The sequence below is a fragment of the Chaetura pelagica genome, unplaced genomic scaffold, assembly GCF_000747805.2.
Source record: "Chaetura pelagica isolate M959 unplaced genomic scaffold, ChaPel_1.0 scaffold260, whole genome shotgun sequence".
NCBI classification, from domain to species: Eukaryota; Metazoa; Chordata; class Aves; order Apodiformes; family Apodidae; genus Chaetura; species Chaetura pelagica.
Genome location: NW_009951940.1, coordinates 1,754,650 through 1,774,798, shown reverse-complemented (window position 1 = coordinate 1,774,798; position 20,149 = coordinate 1,754,650). Strand labels below are relative to the sequence as shown.

The 20,149-nt window shown below is 44.9% G+C and overlaps 1 protein-coding gene across 1 annotated transcript in view; it reads right to left on the bottom strand.

The window, feature by feature from the left end:
* Window positions 1–530: 530 nt before the first annotated feature.
* KCNK9 (potassium channel, subfamily K, member 9) overlaps window positions 531–20,149 on the bottom strand; it is an 89,175-nt gene continuing 69,556 nt past the window's right edge. The window contains exon 2 of the mRNA XM_009996653.1: window positions 531–1,372. Coding sequence (XP_009994955.1) covers window positions 531–1,372 — 842 coding nt within the window. The remainder of the gene's footprint in view (window positions 1,373–20,149) is intronic.

The following is a 20,149-nucleotide window of genomic DNA, read 5'->3' as shown; positions in this document are numbered from 1 at the left end:
CCCCCCCATTAATTTGTTTTGTTTTTTTGGAAGCAATCTGAAAGTTCAAAGCAGGCTGGAGGGAAAGAACCGAAACCAAATCAAACCAAACAAAAAGAGGAAACCAATACCTGATGCTTCGGTTGGAGTCGGATGGCACTAGCTGTGGAATTGCACGCACACGGGCAGGCTCTCACACCCAGCACGCACACACGCATGCACGCTCGTGGGGGGACAAGAGTTCGTTAGGTCAGGAGTGCCAAGTGGCACATGAAGGCTCCCAGCTTGTGTGTGTGCAACTTTGGATTTGGTACCCACTTCACGTCACCTCGAATCCTCGGGACATCCACCCAGGGGATAATGTAAGGCATACTTTGCTGGAACAGGAATAGTCCATCATGCTTCATGCTCAGGAGCGGAGTCTCAGACTGGCTTTCTCTGCTCCCTCGCTCCGCCTCGCTCGAGGAACAGAGAGAAACAAACCCCGAAACAACGGAGGAGAACTGGGGGGAAAACAAGGAAAGCCAGGGAAAAGAAAAGGACAAATCCCTTTAGATGGACTTTCGCCTTTTCATCAGCCTGTGGTTATCTGTAAAGCTGTGCAACCCAGGTGAGATGGAGCTGACAGGGGATGGGAAAAGGCTGTTTTTTAATGTGCTTGGTGAGATCTCCTCTATCTTGTAAGAGATGGAGTGAAAGTACTGGGGGTTCAGCTTTGAGCTGAAAGAATTTTGGTGGGACACCACCCGGCTGGTGTACTCGTGGGACCTGTAACACATGCAGGAACAAACTGACTGAAGGTCTGTTACTTCGGCCTTGTACCGCGGCCGACCATGCTGGGAGTCCTCTTGGATGTGGATGATCATGCTGTTGCGGTTCCCTGCCAGGGACGCCCGCTCCTCGGCGTCCCGCCTCTCGTCCTCGCTGTTCATGGTTAAGAACCTGAGAACAACCAGATTTAGAAATGCCCCAATGACTGTCAACCCCACTAGAATGTACATAAAGCTAAAAGCCACGTAGAGAGGCTTCTTTTGAAGGGCCCCTTTGGTCTGCAGGGCCACATAGTCTCCAAACCCTATCGTAGTCAATGTTATAAAGCAGTAATAGTAAGCATGGAAAAAGCTCCATTCCTCGTACTGGGAAAAGGCTGCTGCTCCAATGCAGAGTGTTCCCATGCAGGAGAAGAAACCCACAGTGACCATGTTTTCCATGGAGACCTCGGTGCTCCTCATCCCACAGCACTTTTTGATGCGCTTCAAGAGGTACTTGACGAAGGTGTTCATGCGCTCGCCCAAGCTCTGGAACATGACGAGTGTCAGTGGGATCCCCAGAACAGCATAGAACATGCAAAAGGCCTTCCCTGCATCCGTCCCTGGGGCAGCGTGCCCATAACCTGGGAGAAGAATGAAAAGACAGGAGAGTCAGAAAGGCAAGTGAGGACCATGGCTCCCCCTCCATACAAACCACAGGCATCGCACAGATTCTGATGCCACTGCTAGATCCAAAGCTACAGGAACATCACAGTCACAAAGTCTTATTTCCTCACCCACGTCCTCCATCCAAAGCAAGTGAGAAACAGAATAACTAAGTTGTACATACAGCAGTGTGTTACTTCGGCCTTGTACCGCGGCCGACCATGCTGGGAGTCCTCTTGGATGTGGATGATCATGCTGTTGCGGTTCCCTGCCAGGGACGCCCGCTCCTCGGCGTCCCGCCTCTCGTCCTCGCTGTTCATGGTTAAGAACCTGAGAACAACCAGATTTAGAAATGCCCCAATGACTGTCAACCCCACTAGAATGTACATAAAGCTAAAAGCCACGTAGAGAGGCTTCTTTTGAAGGGCCCCTTTGGTCTGCAGGGCCACATAGTCTCCAAACCCTATCGTAGTCAATGTTATAAAGCAGTAATAGTAAGCATGGAAAAAGCTCCATTCCTCGTACTGGGAAAAGGCTGCTGCTCCAATGCAGAGTGTTCCCATGCAGGAGAAGAAACCCACAGTGACCATGTTTTCCATGGAGACCTCGGTGCTCCTCATCCCACAGCACTTTTTGATGCGCTTCAAGAGGTACTTGACGAAGGTGTTCATGCGCTCGCCCAAGCTCTGGAACATGACGAGTGTCAGTGGGATCCCCAGAACAGCATAGAACATGCAAAAGGCCTTCCCTGCATCCGTCCCTGGGGCAGCATGCCCATAACCTGGGAGAAGAATGAAAAGACAGGAGAGTCAGAAAGGCAAGTGAGGACCATGGCTCCCCCTCCATACAAACCACACAGGCATCGCACAGATTCTGATGCCACTGCCAGATCCAAAGCTACAGGAACATCACAGTCACAAAGTCTATCTCCTCACCCACGTCCTCCATCCAAAGCAAGTGAGAAACAGAATAACTAAGTTGTACATACAGCAGTGGGAAAGCTGGAAGAATGGGCACTCCATCCTACCTCTAATAACTGTGCAGCCTCCTAAACAAGATTCATTTATTAAAGAAATTCATTTATTAAAGGAATTTCATGTCCCTCCTGTATTACATGCAATCGTGGAAACTTTGGAAACAGGTCGTCTTGTCCACAGTATTTTTCACAAGAGCTGGTGTTGCCCCGTCCCAAAACCAGAGGACACTGATGGCATCCAAATTCTGTGCCTGCTGGCAGGATGAGGATGAGGCAGGATGATTTCTTCCACCACCAATGGAAGAAATTCCTTTCCAGACTCTGCCATATTGAACAAACCTTTCTCTTAGACACCCCAGGAAAGCCACGCACTGCTGGGACACCATGGGACTTTAGGTGTTTAATGCCTGCTCTGTCTTTCATTATTGAAGAATAAACAACTTACCAGCTTGTTTTGCAGTTTTACAGCTTGTACAGCTAGTCTGGCAAAGGCAATTTTGGCAGGGTATTAACCTAATCCAAGTCAGAGGATGTAGTATGTTTCACAGCATAGTTTACAGACAGTAAAACCACGGCTAAACCTTTATTCTACATCAAACCATAAGTGTGTGTGTGTCTGTTTAGAAATTATTTCATTTTTTCACATCATACTGCTTTAAAAATCTACATTTTTACAGCTAAGGTTCTAAGTGACAGTACCAAAGTCTCCAAAATGGGATGGCTGGGACTCACCTGGCCATGGTGTGCACTGACCACGTAGGGATCACCATCTAAACTCCTCCTAAAGTCAATGAAGAGAAATATGCACTTCCCAAGTGCAGTTTATCTCATTTCCACCTAGGTGTCTCGAACAGGTCAGTGAGTTACTCTCAACAGACTCCTATTTCTCTACAGTCATTACAATAAAAATCTTGGGACAGAATTCAGTTCAAGATTAAGAGACTTAAATTGTGGTATCTACACGTGTGCTTGGTGTCCAAGCTCCCATTGTGATGTCAACACAGATTTAATGAAAACAGACAGTGATGAGTTATTTAACTCACCATCCCAAGTCTACCTTATGGTGAGATGAAATGACAGTAGTGACTGTTCCACTGACTGTGTCCATTAGGTCCCCATTAGACATCTGTTGACTGCACAAGAGTTTAGACAGCTGCTGCACAAGTGGACAACTACAAGCAAACAGCTGAATGGTGGCATCTGAATCATCAGTAGAGCTCCACCTTCACTGACGAGCTCCACTGTAGGTGTCTGCATTGTAAACACTGAGGGTTTAAATCAGCTTTCCAGAAAGAGGCATCAGCATTACTTGAGAGCCCTGAGATACCAGGATCTCCACAGAGGGCTGGCAGATGACACACAGAGCACACAGCAGACCCACACACTTACAGAGCAGAAGCTGGAAGCCAGACAGCACCTCAGCACTTCAGATACTACTGTGGCAGACCAGAAGAGCATGACTGTTCTCTGCAGACCATTCCTGTTGTGCTGCCTCAGCCCTCCCCATGTCATTTAGACTCAAGTAATGGATCTGCTGCTCTGAATTTGTCAAATTGTATTTTTTTTTTAACCTGCTGACACTTCCCACTTACCAACCTCCTGTGGCAACAGATTCCAGAAGTTCAGTATCTACTGTGTAAAAAAGTGATTCATAATTTCAAGCAGATCTGCTTGTTGCAGCTAGAGCCCACTAGCTCTAGTATTAAAGTTGTGCATCTGCCTTATCCATCACCTGCATGACTTCAGCTAAACTCAGCTTAACCCCTGCCCTCAGCTGTCCCTTCTATCTGAACTGAAGCCAGAGCCTTTTTAGCTCATATAGGAGAAATTACAGTCTCTTGATCACTTTAGTGTCCTTCTCTGGACCTTCTCTAGCTCATCATCATTTATGTGTTGCAGAGACCAGAACTCTGCAGAGCCCTCAGGATGTGTGTGCACCAGAGTCTGAAGTTTTGCTAAAACAAAAATACAAACTCTAGGCAACCTTCAAAATGACAAAACAACAGTGGACAGGAAAATAACATGAGAAAAACAAGAATGCCCTCCAAAAAGCAACAGGTATTTCCTCAGCTCATTTGCCAGATTTTGGCAGATGGTTTGGATGCAAAAACCAGTTTACAAAAGGAGCGCATGACTCAAAATAGGATGTTCTTTTCAGGTTGCAAAACAAAGAGATTCTCCTGACATCTTGGGCCAGGTAGCCTGTTCATCATAAAAAGCAGTTTCCAAATTACCTGGAAAGGGAAGTTTCTTCAATAGATTGATGCTGTGTTTGTTCCACCTGACTGTCCCTCAATAAAGGCTGTAATTGCATCTCATTACTAAGATCAGCTTTTGAACTACAGGGGTGTTAATTAAACCAGGGACATCTTTCCATTTTATAGCTTTAGTTACAGCTGATAAAGAGAAGGGAAGCTTCAGAAAATGTGATTTTCCAGATGGTTGCAGAGATGGCAGTTGGTGGAAACAGCTTTCACTTTGGGTTCTAAAGAAATTGGTTGGGGTGAAAAAAAGATTTCTTGTGATATCACTATATCCCTCTCACTAAGGACATCCACAGAGGGGGTTTAGGGAAATTATAACACATAAGTATTATATGCTTACACACTGTATCACAATTGGGTTTCTAAGATTTGTCACAGACTCTGCAATTAATTTGGAACTCAGGGTTCTCCCATAAGATAGGACTATATCCATATGCCTGTTTGACAGACAGAAAAGCACAGCCACATGCAGGCCGTAATTTCTCTCCAGTTCACACAAGTAGACAGAAAAAACCCAGAAATTCTGATTTCTTTTCTGCCCCATGTCATACCCACTTTCCACGATATCAGGTACATGTGTCTTTTCCCACATTTTCACCATGAAGCTAGGGTAAAGAAAGGACTTGCCCCATGAAGTTGGAATAAGACTTTACAAATAGATTCATGTATGGGGCATTAGAGTCATGTATTTCTCCAGTACAACAAGGCTTTAAGGAACAGGCACCTTAGTCATTGCCTTCAGCACTGAAATGAGTAGTTTCAAAATACACCAAAGAAATACTTCAATTCTCCATTGTTTTAGCATTATAGAATCTATCCAGCAACACCCAGGGCAATGCATGAAAAGCAAACTCCAACAGTGCATGTTCTCTGAAATTCCGTCCATCTCAAATTTAAAACAAACCACTGGTTTCTTACCACCAGAGAATGCCTCTGGGAAAAATGAGAAGGTTAGTAATTGCCAGCAGAAGAAGGGCACAGAAGATCATTAATGCCAGGAAACAGCCCTGTGCAGTGCTCAGGGTCAGGCATCAAGCAGTTGGGTTTTACTCGACTCAAGTAAAGGCAGAAGCAGAAGCAGCTGCCTTGGTAGCAGGTTCCAGCTACCAAAACTCAGCCTAACCTTCTCTACCTGACTGTCACTGCCCCTTGCCAGAGCATAAGCAGATGGCTGCATGTAAACAATAAAGAACACGAGGCTTAAAGAGGAATAGAAAGGTTAATTTAACACTGACATTTCTCACTCTTCTGTGGTGTAGAAGATCAAATGGAAGACCTTAAGATTAGGTATAGCAAAGGCATCCCCTAACAACCCATGGGGCTGACATATCAGTGAGAAAGGTATAGATGGAGTTTCAAATTGGACCACACCTAGGTCAATATTACCTTGTAGTACTCTGGTATACTAACCAGTTTGCTGAGGTCCCTCAGTACAGCAGTATGACCACTGCAGGCAGGTTTGTCTGATATTCAATGAGATATAATTTGTGTGATGAAGGACAGTCTAAATAACTTCCACATTGATTAGTACTCTCCTTTATAATACCTCCCAGCTGCTTAGGCTTTCAAGATGGAGCTCATCTGGGTTGGCACCAGGAAGAATAGTTTGGCATGAAGAAATGTCATGTCTCAGAGTGTTGCTCCAATTCTGGACTGCAGAGCTCCAATGCACCAAAAAGCCATGGCCTCCTGGAAGGGCTGGGCTAAAGACATCAAACAAAACTGCAGGGAAGTGTAGGCAAGGGAGGCAAAGAGTCAGACCAAAAGGGCTGACACCAAGTGAGCACCCTGTTGAGGTCTTCCCTGCCTTTGATTTTTCCAGGCCTTGCCTTAATTTCTGGGGGGGAAACAGACCATGTGCATCTGTATGTAATTTTAGAAAAAAAAAAAAAAGAATAATATTTACTTGTTTGGCAGAGTGTAGCTATGAGGGTCTGGGGCAAGTCTGGGGAAAACCCACTTGGCCTTCTTCAAAGCTTATTTTCCCCAAAGTATTAATTTACCCAGCTTAATAATTTGGACCACAGGGATTTCCTAAACCAGATCTGGTTTCACTGGTTTCAGCAGCACATAATGGTTTTCTCTTCCATGAACTTGAGCATTGTCCCTTGAATGGGTATAAACTTTTAGTACCTGCAACATCCTGTGACAAGAAGGTCCACAGATCAACCATGGGTTCTTTAGAAGAAATCACCATCATTTCTTTACTTCTCTCCCATTCCTATCATCTGATGACCTCACCTCCTCTATGGAAGAGACCAGACACAACCGTTCCTTATTCCCCTTCTTTGTGTCACTCATGATTTTATAGACGTTTTATCAGTAAAAATCCATGCCTGCATTGAGGCTCTAAGCAAGTACCTCCAGCACTGTGTGGCCTCATGTGGACACACCAGCTTGCTTAGATCTACATCACTGATCTTTGCACCACGCTCAGCTGCAGTGTACACACAGGCCCATAACGTCTCTCTTGTTCTCCAACACAAATTCTCTTGACTATCACTTTGCTTCCAGGGCAAAAAGGGTCTCGACAAACAATTCAATGCTATTACAATGATGCAGACTGCCCAGAATAAGTAAAACCATTAGAAAAAAAAAAACATTATGGGAAAAAAACCTGAATACTTTGGTGCGTTGCATCTACACAGTTACCACCTCCAATATCACAAGGCAATATCTACTCCAGCAAACTAAACTGGGACAAGGGATGGACTCCACCAAACCTTGATTGTCCACACTCTTAAATCATTAGCATAGTTCCTGTCATGGCTTTAGAATCCTGAATCACAGAATGGTTTGGATTGGAAGGGACATTAAATATCATCTAGTTTCAACCTCCATGAATGAGCAGGGACACCTCCCACCAGCTCAGGTTGCTCCAAGCCCCATCCAACCTGCCCTTCAACACTGCCAGGGATGGTGCAGCCACAGCTTCCCTGGGCAAGCTGTGCCAGTGTCTCACCACCCTCACAGTAAATAATTTTGTGCTAATAACTAATCCTATTCTACCCTAATTGATTTTAAAACCATTACCCCTTGTCCTCTAACTACAAGCCTTTGTAAAAAGCTCCTCCCCAGCTTTCCTGCAGCCCCTTCAGGTACTGGAAAACCACTGGGAGGTCTTCCTGAAGCCTTCTCTTCTCCAGGCTGAACAACCCCAACTCTCTCAGCCTGTCCTCAGAGGAGAGGTGCTCCAGCCCTCTGGCCATCTTTTTGTCTCTCCTTTACCCTGGACCAACCTCCACTGTCCCCTGCCTGGTCCACCCATGGAGGTTGACACCTGCCAGGACCCCTACAGCAAGGCACCACTCTAGGGCAGTGCTGTTACTGGCATTCTCCATGCCATCTCTGCTGGCCTCCATATATTGCAAAACACAAGTCCTGCTCTACTTAATAGCATAGATGGAGCATGCACAATGCAAAGCCAAGGGTGTTTTTCTAGGCTGGGCTCTGTCAGAGACTGAAAGAGGTTTGTCTCTAGATGTGCATTGGTACCAGGCCAAATACATGGTCAATGTAAAAAAAAAATAATTAAATGTGGCAGCAGTAAGTTATTTATAGGTGGTGTTCAGGCCAGTGTGTAGCTGCAGAGAGGCTGAGGCTCATTTAGATTCACTTTCAATGTCCAAGAGGTTTTAGATGTCTTGAATCTTGAAGCAACATGCTGCTCTGTGAGCAATGCTTTATTTCTCTAAGGAGGAGGTTTCTCCCCTGGTTCATCTACACATCATTCAATCCCATGATGGACTTTTGGGCCTGGTTGCTTCTGACAACAGCCTCTGGAAAGAAATTAACTTCTCCATCCTGTGACTCAAGCCTTTCTTACTCATGCTGGCAGCAGCCCTGGCCATGAGATAATGAAAAGGGGATAATAGCACCTGTTAATCAGATGAGCAAGCATAATTCAGATTAAAACATCTTCCTGATGTCACACACTTCACTTCAGAGGTTCATCTACATCACAGGAACTGCCACAAAGAACAGGTGGGCTCTGTGCTGGATTTGCTGCCTGTCCTTTCAGCAGGGAGAAGAAACGTGGTCATTGTAGTGCAGATGGAAGAGTTTTCAGTAGGGATCAGGGAGGTACTTCATCTAACTAACTGGTAGTAACTCATTGACCAGGACAAATGCATTCTTCTGTGAGGAAACTGAGAGCGTGTTATGGATGCTGCTGTACCTGGATGAAAGCTGCTGTGTAGCAACACCAGCCTCCTGGCACACCAGCATCGACTGCTCCCTCTGCTCCCTCCCAGATGTCTGGGCTCACCATGAACCATAAAACTATTCAGTTTGGAAAAGACCCTTGGTATCACCAAGTCCAACCATCATCCCTACTCTACAAAGTTCTCCTCTAAACCATCTCCACCAACACCACATCCAAACGACCCTTAAACACAGCCAGGGATGGTGACTCCACCACCTCCCTGGGCAGCCTGGTCCAGTTTCTAACCACTCTTTCTGTGAAAAAAAAAATTCCTAATCCCACTGCCTTTCTCCCCAGACATCTCCAGGACTCCCTTTTCCTTTAGTTTCCTCATTAGTCTATTGACAAGCCCTAGAACAGGCTGCCCAGGGAAGTGGTGGAGTCACCATCCCTGGAGGGATTTAAAAGCCATGTAGATGTAGTGCTGAGGGACATGGCTTAGTGGTGGCCTTGGCAGTGCTGGGTTAACAGTTGGGACTTGATGCTCTTAAAGGTATTTTCCAACCAAAACGATTCCATGACCACACTGCAGCACATCAACTGAATGATCTCTCTTACTTTGCACAGCTTCCATCCTCAAAGACATCCTCCCCTTCCATGCTCCAATGACAGCCTCCAAAGCGTGGTGCCCAGCTCCCTACAGGAACACACAGCAACGTGGGCTGACATCAGCCTATGTTGTGACAACATGGACACTGTGTGAGAGAAGGAAGTTTGTGCCAACCCCTGGCTGCAACCTCAGATCTGAAATCCCTGGACAAGGTCAGCACAGCCTCTCACCCCATCTCAGTCAGGACTGCTTCCATGTCCTGACTGCAGAGGTCAGGCCATGCCATCTTGGGAATTACACTCCTCACTTTGCATTGTATCAGGGTCTCCAGAAAACCTCCTCTTCTGGGCAATGCAGCAGGCTCCCCTCTCTTTATTGTCCCTACCATAAGCACAGAGATCTCTTCTTCACCTTGGAACCAAATTTTCAAGGTGTGAAGGGAAAACAGCTTCAAAAGCAGCTCTGACCCGGGAGGCAGACACACACATGCAGAGAAGCAGTGTCCAGCAAGAAAATGAGGAGGACAATCAACAGCTTTTCTCTGTGACCAGCAGGTGCAGACACAGCCAAAGCTGGTCTTCTTGTGGGTGGGAGGCCAGCCCAGACCCATGTGCATCTGGAGTCAGGACAGAGAATTGCCTCAGCCTCAGAAATTACCCCTGGCACAGTGATTTCTGCAAGGTCACCAGGCACACTGAGTTTCTTCCTAAGAGGGAAGTAGAGATTTAGACACAACATTTTAGAAAATATTTCTTCATCTGAATGGTTGTCAGGCACTGGAACAAGCTGTCCAGGGAAGTGGTGGAGGCCCCATCCCTGGAGGTATTTAAAAGCTGAGTAGATGTGGAGGGACATGGTTTAGTGGCAGACTTGGCAGTGTGGGGTTAATGGTTGGGCTCGATGATTTTAGAGGTCTTTTCCAACTAAAAAGATCCTGTGATTCTATGATTTTTTGATTTGGGCCTTTCAGACACCCACTGGGGAATGGATTTACAAATTTACACTGAGCGACAAGAAAGCCTTCTTTATCTCAATAACTTTGCTTTTATTCTCTTTTCTCAATGAGCTTGAGCCACCCATATCTGCTTCTCTGCCCATCTGTCTTTCCTCCCCAGTAGCTTTGAAGCTGCTCACCAATTTCCACCACTTAGAAGAAAGTGTAATGTGAACTTGATAGTAATCTGTTCTGCTGGGCCTGCCATCTGGCCAATTTGTGAAAACACATAAAAGGGCCAAAAAACCAACACACACACACACAGTGCAGACTCAGCTGCAGTGTGATCAGCTCTTTCTCTGGCCAGTTTCAGGAAAGAAACAGGAGCTGGGGGTCCTGCAAGGTGGGGTGAGATGTATGGGCATGGGAGACAACTGCAGGAACAGGATGTCACCATCACCTTATAAGACAGACAGAGATGGAAAATCCATCTGCCTGCCAGGAGGAGGATGCAGATCAGGGTTCAAGAGGACTGGGGGACATTATGAAGTTCACAGGAAAGTAGGCTTGACTGTTGCTGCTGCTCAAGAAATTACTTGGAAAACAAAACTTGGAAAACATTGCTTTAAAAAAATGAAGCATTTGAGAGTTTTGCATTTGTGTTTGTTCTCTTTTTGTTTTTTTCCTTTTACACGTGCACCTTTTCCAGTTTTTTTCCTGTGTAACATTTACATTATAAAGCGTTTTACTGAAAAAGTAAATGAGGGGAAGTGGAAATTTTCCAAGGGCCACATGAAATCACTGACAATCTTCCTGCTCAATCACATGACACAGAAGACCCGATTATCTCAAACCACCTCATGTTGAACTTCGCCTCTATTTTTATGGCTTCGATAAGAGATTCCTGAAGTCACTGGCAATTCTTTTGAATAAGATGACAGAGCACCCAAGGTAACGCCCGAGCCCCCTGGTGTTCCACTCCTAAGGAAATCAAGAACTTGCCAGATGCAACAAAATCATCTTTACTCATCTCTGTGACTTCCTCTGCTCCAGAAGAGAGACTGGGAAGAGGGAAGAGGCTCCTCTCCAGCGCTGTGAGGATGCATTGAAAACCACAGTGATTTGGGCCATGTTTCTGGTACACCATTTCCCACCAACAGCAGTTCTGCTCTGGATCTTCAGCTGGGAAGTAGTTGACAGTTCAGCCTGGCCACTCTTCTGAAGAACTCAGCAGTGGTACAAATTGGCAGCCAGGCAGAGCATGTGTGCATCACAGGGACACAGCAAGACAGAGCAGCCAGCAGCAAGAAAAACATACCTCCGAAGTCCAAGGACAAGCAGGTTGTCTGCGAGTCTTAGGGTTTGTACATCTTGGGAACTTTGTGGTAAGCACCAAATGATCAAGTTTTCTGGCCCCTACACACTCAGAATAAAACTTTTGCATCTGGACCAGAGGATGATTTGTATCTCTGGCACCACGACACTTGGCTGCACAAAGCCCTGTAGCACTTCTGAGTCAACATTTCCCCATGATCTCTACTTCTGACTGCCCCTGCATGCCTTTCCTCCCCTTTCTCCTCTCCGTTTTATTCTCTGAAACAGTCAGATGATTGACCTGAGGCTCACATCACATCTAGTCCCAGGACAAATCATGCCCAGAACAAGTGTTCAATCTGAGCAGAATCGTAGCAACCACTAGGAAAAGACTTATCATGTCATGTCATCCATTCCCAGGGGCTGGCATGATTGTTCCCTACAATAAATTCTCCAGGGCTTTGTCCAGTTTTGTTTAAATAACTGAAATAACATTATTTCTGCTCTCCCCCTAAAGAAATTATTCCCCTGTATAGCAGATCCAGTTATTAGGAAGAGGGTTTTTGACACAAAACCTGTATTTTTCTATGCTGCCTTTTATCACAGTGCAGGAGACCAAATGAATGTGTTCTTTTCTAGCCTTCAACACACCTTACTTCTCTCCATCATTACTTGCTCCTTTATACTCCTTGGAGGCAGTCACAGCTTTATCCCTCAGTCAATGTTAGCTATAAACAGAGCTCTCTCTGGCACCAAGTCCTGCAGTGAGGAAGACAATAGGTGTTTTACAACATGTGCCTAGGTTCACATTCTAAATGTCTCTTCAGAAGCAGATCCCTGTGTGATATTTGGTATTGCATTTGTTTGAGATCCCGCTTGCTCTTCAGAAATTTTCAGGATCTTTGCTAGATCCTGTGCACAGTCCTTACAGATGCAGGACCATGGTAGCAGGGTTATCAGTTCCCTGGACAGCAAAATATCCTCTTTGGGTATATAGGTCTGACTAGTCACCATGACAACATGATGACCTCATTGTATATCAAAGTTTTCCTGATGCTGTAATTTCTGTACATCCCAAAGGCTCCTTCTACTGTACATATGTGATTACAATAACCACTATTTTTTTCTCAATCCCTACTAGAAATGGCCTCCTTGGGCAAGGGAAGTCGAGGGAGGTGATTTTCCCCCTTTACTCCACTCTCAGAAGACCCTCCCTGCAGTGCTGTGGCTAGTTCTTGAGCCCCCAAGACAAGAAGGACATGGAGCTCCTGGAGAGAGGAGGCCACAGAGATGATCAGAGGGCTGGAGCAGCCCTGCTCTGGAGACAGGCTGGGAGAGTTGGGGCTGTTCAGTCTGGAGAAGAGAAGGCTCTGGGGAGACCTTAGAGCACATTCCAGTGCCTGAAGGGGCTACAGGAAAGCTGGGGGGGGGAGACTTTTTACAAGGGCATAGAGTGATAGCACAAGGGGTAATGGTTTCAAGCTGAGAGAGGGGAGATTTGGATTTGACATTAGGAAGAAATTCTTTCCTGTGAGGGTGGTGAGATTGGTACAGGTTGCACAAAGAAGCTGTGGCTGCCCCATCCCTGGAAGTGTTCAAGGCCAGGTAGGATGGGTGTTGGACCAACCTGGTCTAGTGGGAGGTGTCCCTGCCCATGCAGGGGGGTTAGGACTAGATTATCTTTAAGGCCCCTTCCAACCCAACACATGCTGTGATTCCATGATTCTATGTCCCATGGAGATGACCTTGATTCCATGATTCTATACAAGAACACTGGTGAATGTTCAGTGGCTTACGGTGTGTGATAAAGTACAGAGATGGGGAACATACTGTTGGCATCAGCATCTTCCTAAACTCCACATAGTTACTCTGCAGAGCAGGACACTCCAGGTGGTTTCCTGTATTCCTAAGAGGAAATGCTCAAGGGCAAGAGGCTATTTTCCCTGCAGACACTCTCACTTTGCAGCAGCTTTATTAGTTGAAACCTGGCTTCAGTGATCTCACAGCCAAAGCAAGTAGAGACCATTGTAATTTCCCCCATTATATCACATACAGACCAAGTAGTGATTCAGCTGGGTCGATAAGAGTTTATATGTTTCATTAAGAAACAAAACAAAGACATGTTGTTAAAATTATAGGGATTGAATTTATTTTACCAATGTACAATTATCTTATTTTTATTATTTCTTTTGCTCTTATTCCCAAGTCAGGCTTATGTTTGACAATATAAGCAAAAAGAGCTTTCTCAATTTTCTTTTACAAATTTTAAGTCTGTTCTGTCAATTGTCTTTGAAAAACTTAAATAATTCAACCAAAACTCCTCTGAAGGAAAAAGTTCAATTCTGATTGAGAAAGCATTTTTGGGGAGTTGAAACCAAGAAAGTTAATGGAAATTTATTGCCCACATCTACTGTTCTGTTCAGTTTTCCACTGAGTCAGTACCTAACTTTGAGGCACATTTATCCTTGCACTTCGAAGACAGAAGAGCTGAGTTAAAATGTGAAGGTCAAAGTTTTGCAACATTGTCCAAGGTTGTCTAGGGGAAGATTTGCTGGAATTGCAGTGTCAGGGTAATTACACCACTGGACCTAGACTGCTCTAACTCCCTGGGTTGGTGTTTTCAGAGGAAGCCACCTCATACATTTTTTAATTTTTTTTTCTGATAGCAAATTCTAGCTCAAAGAATCAAGCACAAGGAGCACAGGGACCACCAGCACCTTTTCCCACCAAGGTGCAACCAGACGTGTTTCTTGTGGAATGCTGCTTCAGTCAGCAGAAACTGTCCAAGTTTCTCTAAGTCACACAACTGTAAGTCCCATGTTTTAGGAACTTGAGCCCGAGGGATATTAAACCCGGAACTTGAATTCATATGCAGTGAAAAATCTCCTTCCTAAAAAGATGGAGGTCCACCTCAGTTAGGGCTGTCACCTCCATTAATCAAGCTGTAAGGCTATCCATAAACACACTGCTCTTCCAGCTAGAAGTGTTCCTGTTTTCAAACTTGTTCATGGCCTACTTCCTATCATAGAAGTCAAGTTCTTCACCCAACCAGCAATCCTCCCAGTTTTTTCTTCCCTGCTCCCACAGATTAATAAAGATAAGCCATATCACACTAGCGTGATTTTTTTCTTAAGATGAATAAAGCAGCCACTGTTAGGCTGTTGTATTAGACAGCTTCACTTCTAGAGCATTTTGCCCCTTTTCTGCTTCAGTTCCATTTTTCTGTATATCCACAACCCAAATGTAGATACAGACACACAGAAATTCAATGCAGTATTTGCACAGACTTTCAACAGTATTCCACACAATTTTAGACAGATCTTGTAGACAGCACTGGCATAAAACTTGAAATAAAGTACTGCAAATCAAATCTACCTGTCTCTGGTTCACAGTGCTAAAACTCCATGGGGTCTTATTTTGTCTCACACTGATGAAAACAGAGCAGTCTTCCCTGGTGTCTATGAACTCATGGCTCTGTAACTCCAGTACACGAGTTCATGGTTTAACTAGAGACAAGGGTTTGAGCTAAGCTCCATGCCAGCATTAAACAGATGGATGGTAAAAAGAAAATTCCCTGATATTGCAAGTATCTCTCCAACAAATGACCCATCAGAAGCGGGATGGGGTTCATGAAGCTGAGAGGCATATCCCAGTTAGTTATTCTAAAGGTAGCTCAGTTTTATCTCCTCAACACAATTTCAGTTCCCAAAAAATCCTTTTGCTGAGATGAATCCGTGATCTTTCACCTCCCCTTTTATTTGTTTGTTGTTCATAGACACCTGCCTTTTCCATTTCAGCCCTGATAAGCACATGGAACAGCAAGATTGCAGGAGGCAGCAGGGTGAGACACCATCTAATGCACCTGACTGAGCATAATCAGAGCAATCCATTACTTCAGTTTTCTGCTCCCAGCCAACAGAAATAGTCAAACTGAGCTGGAAGAAACGGGAAGGCACTTAACTTCTTCAAACCTCTACCCCTCACCATTTCTCTTTTGCTGGATGGAAAAGAATGTCCTACTATATTATTTTAGTACCATAAGCAGGTGCTTTTCATCTTATTTCATCCCTGTGCGCCCCCATATAAGGTATCTCAAGAAATCACACTGACAAAATACTTCATGTGACATTTCTGAGCAGTCACAACCATTATTTGCACAGGTTTTATATCTGAGAACCTCCATTGTGATCCAAGACCCCACATTGGCACGTGCTACATCAGTGACACAGAGTAACATGAGAAGGTCCCTGACTATTCACAATTCTCCTCTGACACTGGGAATTACAATCTGCACTTTCCAGATGTGGATACCAGAAAGGGAGAGGGCCTAGCCATGAAGAATACAGATCCCACTAAGAATTTGACATCCCCCAAAATGGACCATGTACTGAAGAAAGTTCTTGTTCTGTTTACCAAGGAAGAAAAAACACCCAGAGTGTTATTTAAAACTGCTTTGGACAAAACCTTGGCTAATATCCTCCAGCTCTGTTCCTGTAGTGGTTTAAAATCAGGCTCAGTTTCAGCTTCATTTGCAAGCTTTGAAGCTTATTTAAATAAGCAGCAGCACTGCTGAGGGGCCACTAGAATTTCTGTCCATATGTCATAATGAACCCCCACTGCACAGAATCACAAAATCACCAAGGCTGAAAGACCTCTGAGATCAAGTCCAGCCTATCACCACCACATCAGCTCGCTCCTTCCTTCCTTCCTTCCCTCCTTCCTTCCTTCCTTCCCTCCTTCCTTCCTTCCTTCCCTCCTTCCTTCCTTCCTTCCCTCCTTCCTTCCTTCCTTCCCTCCTTCCTTCCTTCCTTCCCTCCTTCCTTCCTTCCTTCCCTCCTTCCTTCCTTCCTTCCCTCCTTCCTTCCTTCCTTCCCTCCTTCCTTCCTTCCTTCCCTCCTTCCTTCCTTCCTTCCCTCCTTCCTTCCTTCCTTCCCTCCTTCCTTCCTTCCTTCCCTCCTTCCTTCCTTCCTTCCCTCCTTCCTTCCTTCCTTCCGTCCTTTCTCTCTCTCTTCCTCTCTTCCTTCCCTCTCTTTCTCCATCACATTTCCTTTGTTGGCCATATCCCTTCCTCTTCTTCCTCTGCTCCAAATATACATCACTCCCACACCATTCTTGTGCCTTCACCCTATTTGTTTTCACCTTTTTTGGGGTCCTATTTCTCTCCTCTCTCTCTTACCCACTTTCTTTCATTCCCATCTACCCCTTCTTCATTCTCCTCTGTCTTGACTATGACAATCACTTGCCTCCTTAGGCAACGTACAAGTTAAAAGAACTTCACAGCTTACAACCCCCCTTTACAACACTTGTTCTATGACCATAATTGCCAACTATAAACCATCAGCCTTATCTTGGCCAACAAGATTAATTCTGGCAAGGTGCATTATAAAATTAGCCATCCTTGGCAAAGCTACTGGCCTTTAGTTTTCACAAGAACACAATTAAATGGCACTTGTACAGTCAAGGTAGAGCAAAGCTAAGAGGAGACAGACATCATGAAGTTATTAGATCAGGAAATAAAACTACTACTCCTTGGTCAGATCAAGCATTCGAGCACATCATATAATGTTTCAGAGGTAATACAGGCAAAATTAAACCTCTTAGGCACTTTCCCTCCTTCCGTCCCTCTCAGCCAAGCTGTGGGGAAGCATCTGGAATAACAAGAAATGAGGAAAGTCTCTACCAGACCTCCAGTGTTTGGGTTTGCTCAGTCGGTAACTCGTGTGACACCAGTGAAAAGGTTAACTCAGTGGGGACTCCAGAGCATGCCCAGCTTGTGGTCTTTCCTAATTAAAGACACACACACACCATAATCAGGGCTGCTCCCTCACCACAGGGTTGGGTCTTCAGCTTCTCCAAGTCAGCAGAATGCCCCAAAGCAGCTGCTTTGATTTCTGTTGGCTAAAAACCCAATCCCAGAGCCTCTGTGCATACAAGAGGATGTGTTAGTGTAACTGGTGAGTATCTGGCCTTAAAGAAGCCTTGTTCACACACAGGCTTTCACCCTGCACTGAGGTACTTGTCTGTACATCAGTAGCAACTCAAGCCTTACCTCTTCCCCAAAGCAGCTCTTGATTATTGATGGGCCATGTTTTGGACCTGGTGTTCACAAGCCTCACTCTGCTGGGGGGATCTCCCCCAAAGTCAGGAATATGGCCCAAAGGAAACAAAATCAAGAAAATTCTCAGTGTGCCCTACCATCTCATCACAAAGGTCACCCAGTCACTGCATTTGGTGTGATTTGGGGAGAAAGCTACAAAACACAGAACAGTTTCAACCCAACTTTTTTATTTTTTGCCTTTTTAAAAAATTTTTCTTTTTTTTTTTTCTTTTTTAAACCTGGCATGTGTTTGGCTCACACAAATTGAAAAAGTTAAACATTTGTCCAGTCCCCTTTAAATACCTACACCACCTCAGAAGATAAACATCACTATTACTATTAGGAAACCAAGGATGCTAATGTGGTTCTTCTTTAGAGGAAGGGAGATAAAAGACACAGATTTTAGGGTAAGATCTATAGTCCTTTGGAGTCTGCAAGGCCAAGTGTCCTAGCCACTCAAATCCTCTGGGAACTGGGTGCAACTTTTTACAACGTACCCATGTTTTTAGGTGTGAATCCTGCTAAGCACAGCTCTGTTTCTCCACCCACCCACAGCCAAAGGAGCAGACCAGCTTCACTTACTGCTGTTCAGAAACAGACACTGACCCTCGGTTTATCTCCATCAAGAGGAAAAAATACCCAAGCTCCTCAAATGAAAAGCCCTGCAAGATTTTGCCTGTGCAAATGTGAGATGGAGATTTGACAATAAAAAAGACATTTCATTTGTCTTATTAGGGGCTGACTACTGTGGAAGGTGTTCAATCAATTAGGTTGATCTTGGACTCCTGAATTATTGACAGGAAGAGCTGGATTATACTCTCAAATGCTTTTAGCTTAATTGTCCAACCCATCATTGTTTCATTTTCCTTTTCCTATGTATATAATTTCTTGTTGTTGTATTCCTTCGGCGCCTGCCCCTGCCCCTTTGCTGCTGCTGCTGCTGCCAGTGCTGCTGCTGCTGATCCAGGCAGCATCTGCAGGGTGCAGCAGGCAGACAACTTCAAACTGCTGCTGGCATTCTCCAGGGACCAAGTGAGACCCAAGGGGAAAGAACAGTGGCTTCCTGCTGTGGGGAATCATGGGGGATCCGGGGTGCCCCTCATCCACCACCCACCCACTCTGCACATTTATAACACTCACTCCCTTCCAATGCCTTCATCTTCAAACACCTGCTCCTCTTCGCTTTGTGCCCCCCTCTCCTTCCCTCCTTTTGCATGCAGAAGTGCAAAAATCATCAGGATTTGGGAACACAAGCAGAACAGTTAAACGTGGCTAGAAGAGATAACAAGTGCCATTATGTGCAGGGTTTTGAGTAATCCAGTGTGCACACAAGCCCCAAACTCCACTGACCTTGATTGTTTAACCCTCACTGATGTACCAGGAGATTAGCAGAGACAGGTTAACTGTGTTAGACAGTTCACTGTGTATGTTTTATAGACTAAGCACACCTTACATGCCTCTAAAGTGTGGCTCCCTGTGACTTTTGCAGGCTAACCTAGAGCAGGGAGATAAGCACTAACAGGTTCATAAGGACATGGGAACTACTTCAGTGACAGAGGTAAGAAGAGAAAAAGGTGGGGGAAGAGCAAAATAAGATGAGATGGGAAAGGCTATGAAAAAGTGGTGAAATGAGCAGAGAGAAGGGGTGAAAAGAAGAAAGGAGGATATGAAGAGAAAGGAGAGAGAGCAAGGGAAAGTGAGAAGGAAATAAAAATACGAAGAAAACTTGTCCATGGAGAATGGCAGATATACAGTGTGAATGCTTGGAAGAACAAGAACTCCTGGTGCCAGATGTGAAGCAGAGTATTTCTGTGATGACAGGAATATGATATGATCAGCACACAGTACTGGGGGATATCATCTGAGAGAGAAATAAAAGCTGCAAGCGCAAAACTACCATACAGGTGATTAACAAGGTAGCTAGCTCATAAAGGTTTAAAAAACAAGATCATGCATCTAATGGGATCCACCTGAATACAGTTCATTTTCTGGGAAGCTGTTTCAGATCTCTGCCATTGGATCCAGATGTGACAAGAGATCTCTGGGGAATTATCAGAAAGATGAATAACACTAGGAAATGTGTCATTTTGCAATTTTCTGCATGGTAAGTGGAGAATCACTGTTACTAGCAATACCAGAACTGGTTACAAGTCCCCGCATCCTGAAATGTATAAACCAAATATTTCTATATCAGAATCAAACAAATAAATACCTAAATAAATCACAGGTGTGTTTCTCACTGCTCTCCAGTGAGATTAATTAATATGCCCCACAGGGAATCCCTTGTGAAAATGAGGAATGCTGAAGGATTAAATCAGAAATGTCAACACATTGTGTGGGACGAGAGAGGATGGGCCCAGAAGAGTTAGTGGTTGTGTCTTATCACCGTGGTTAGAGGGATGTCTGTAGCCACCCA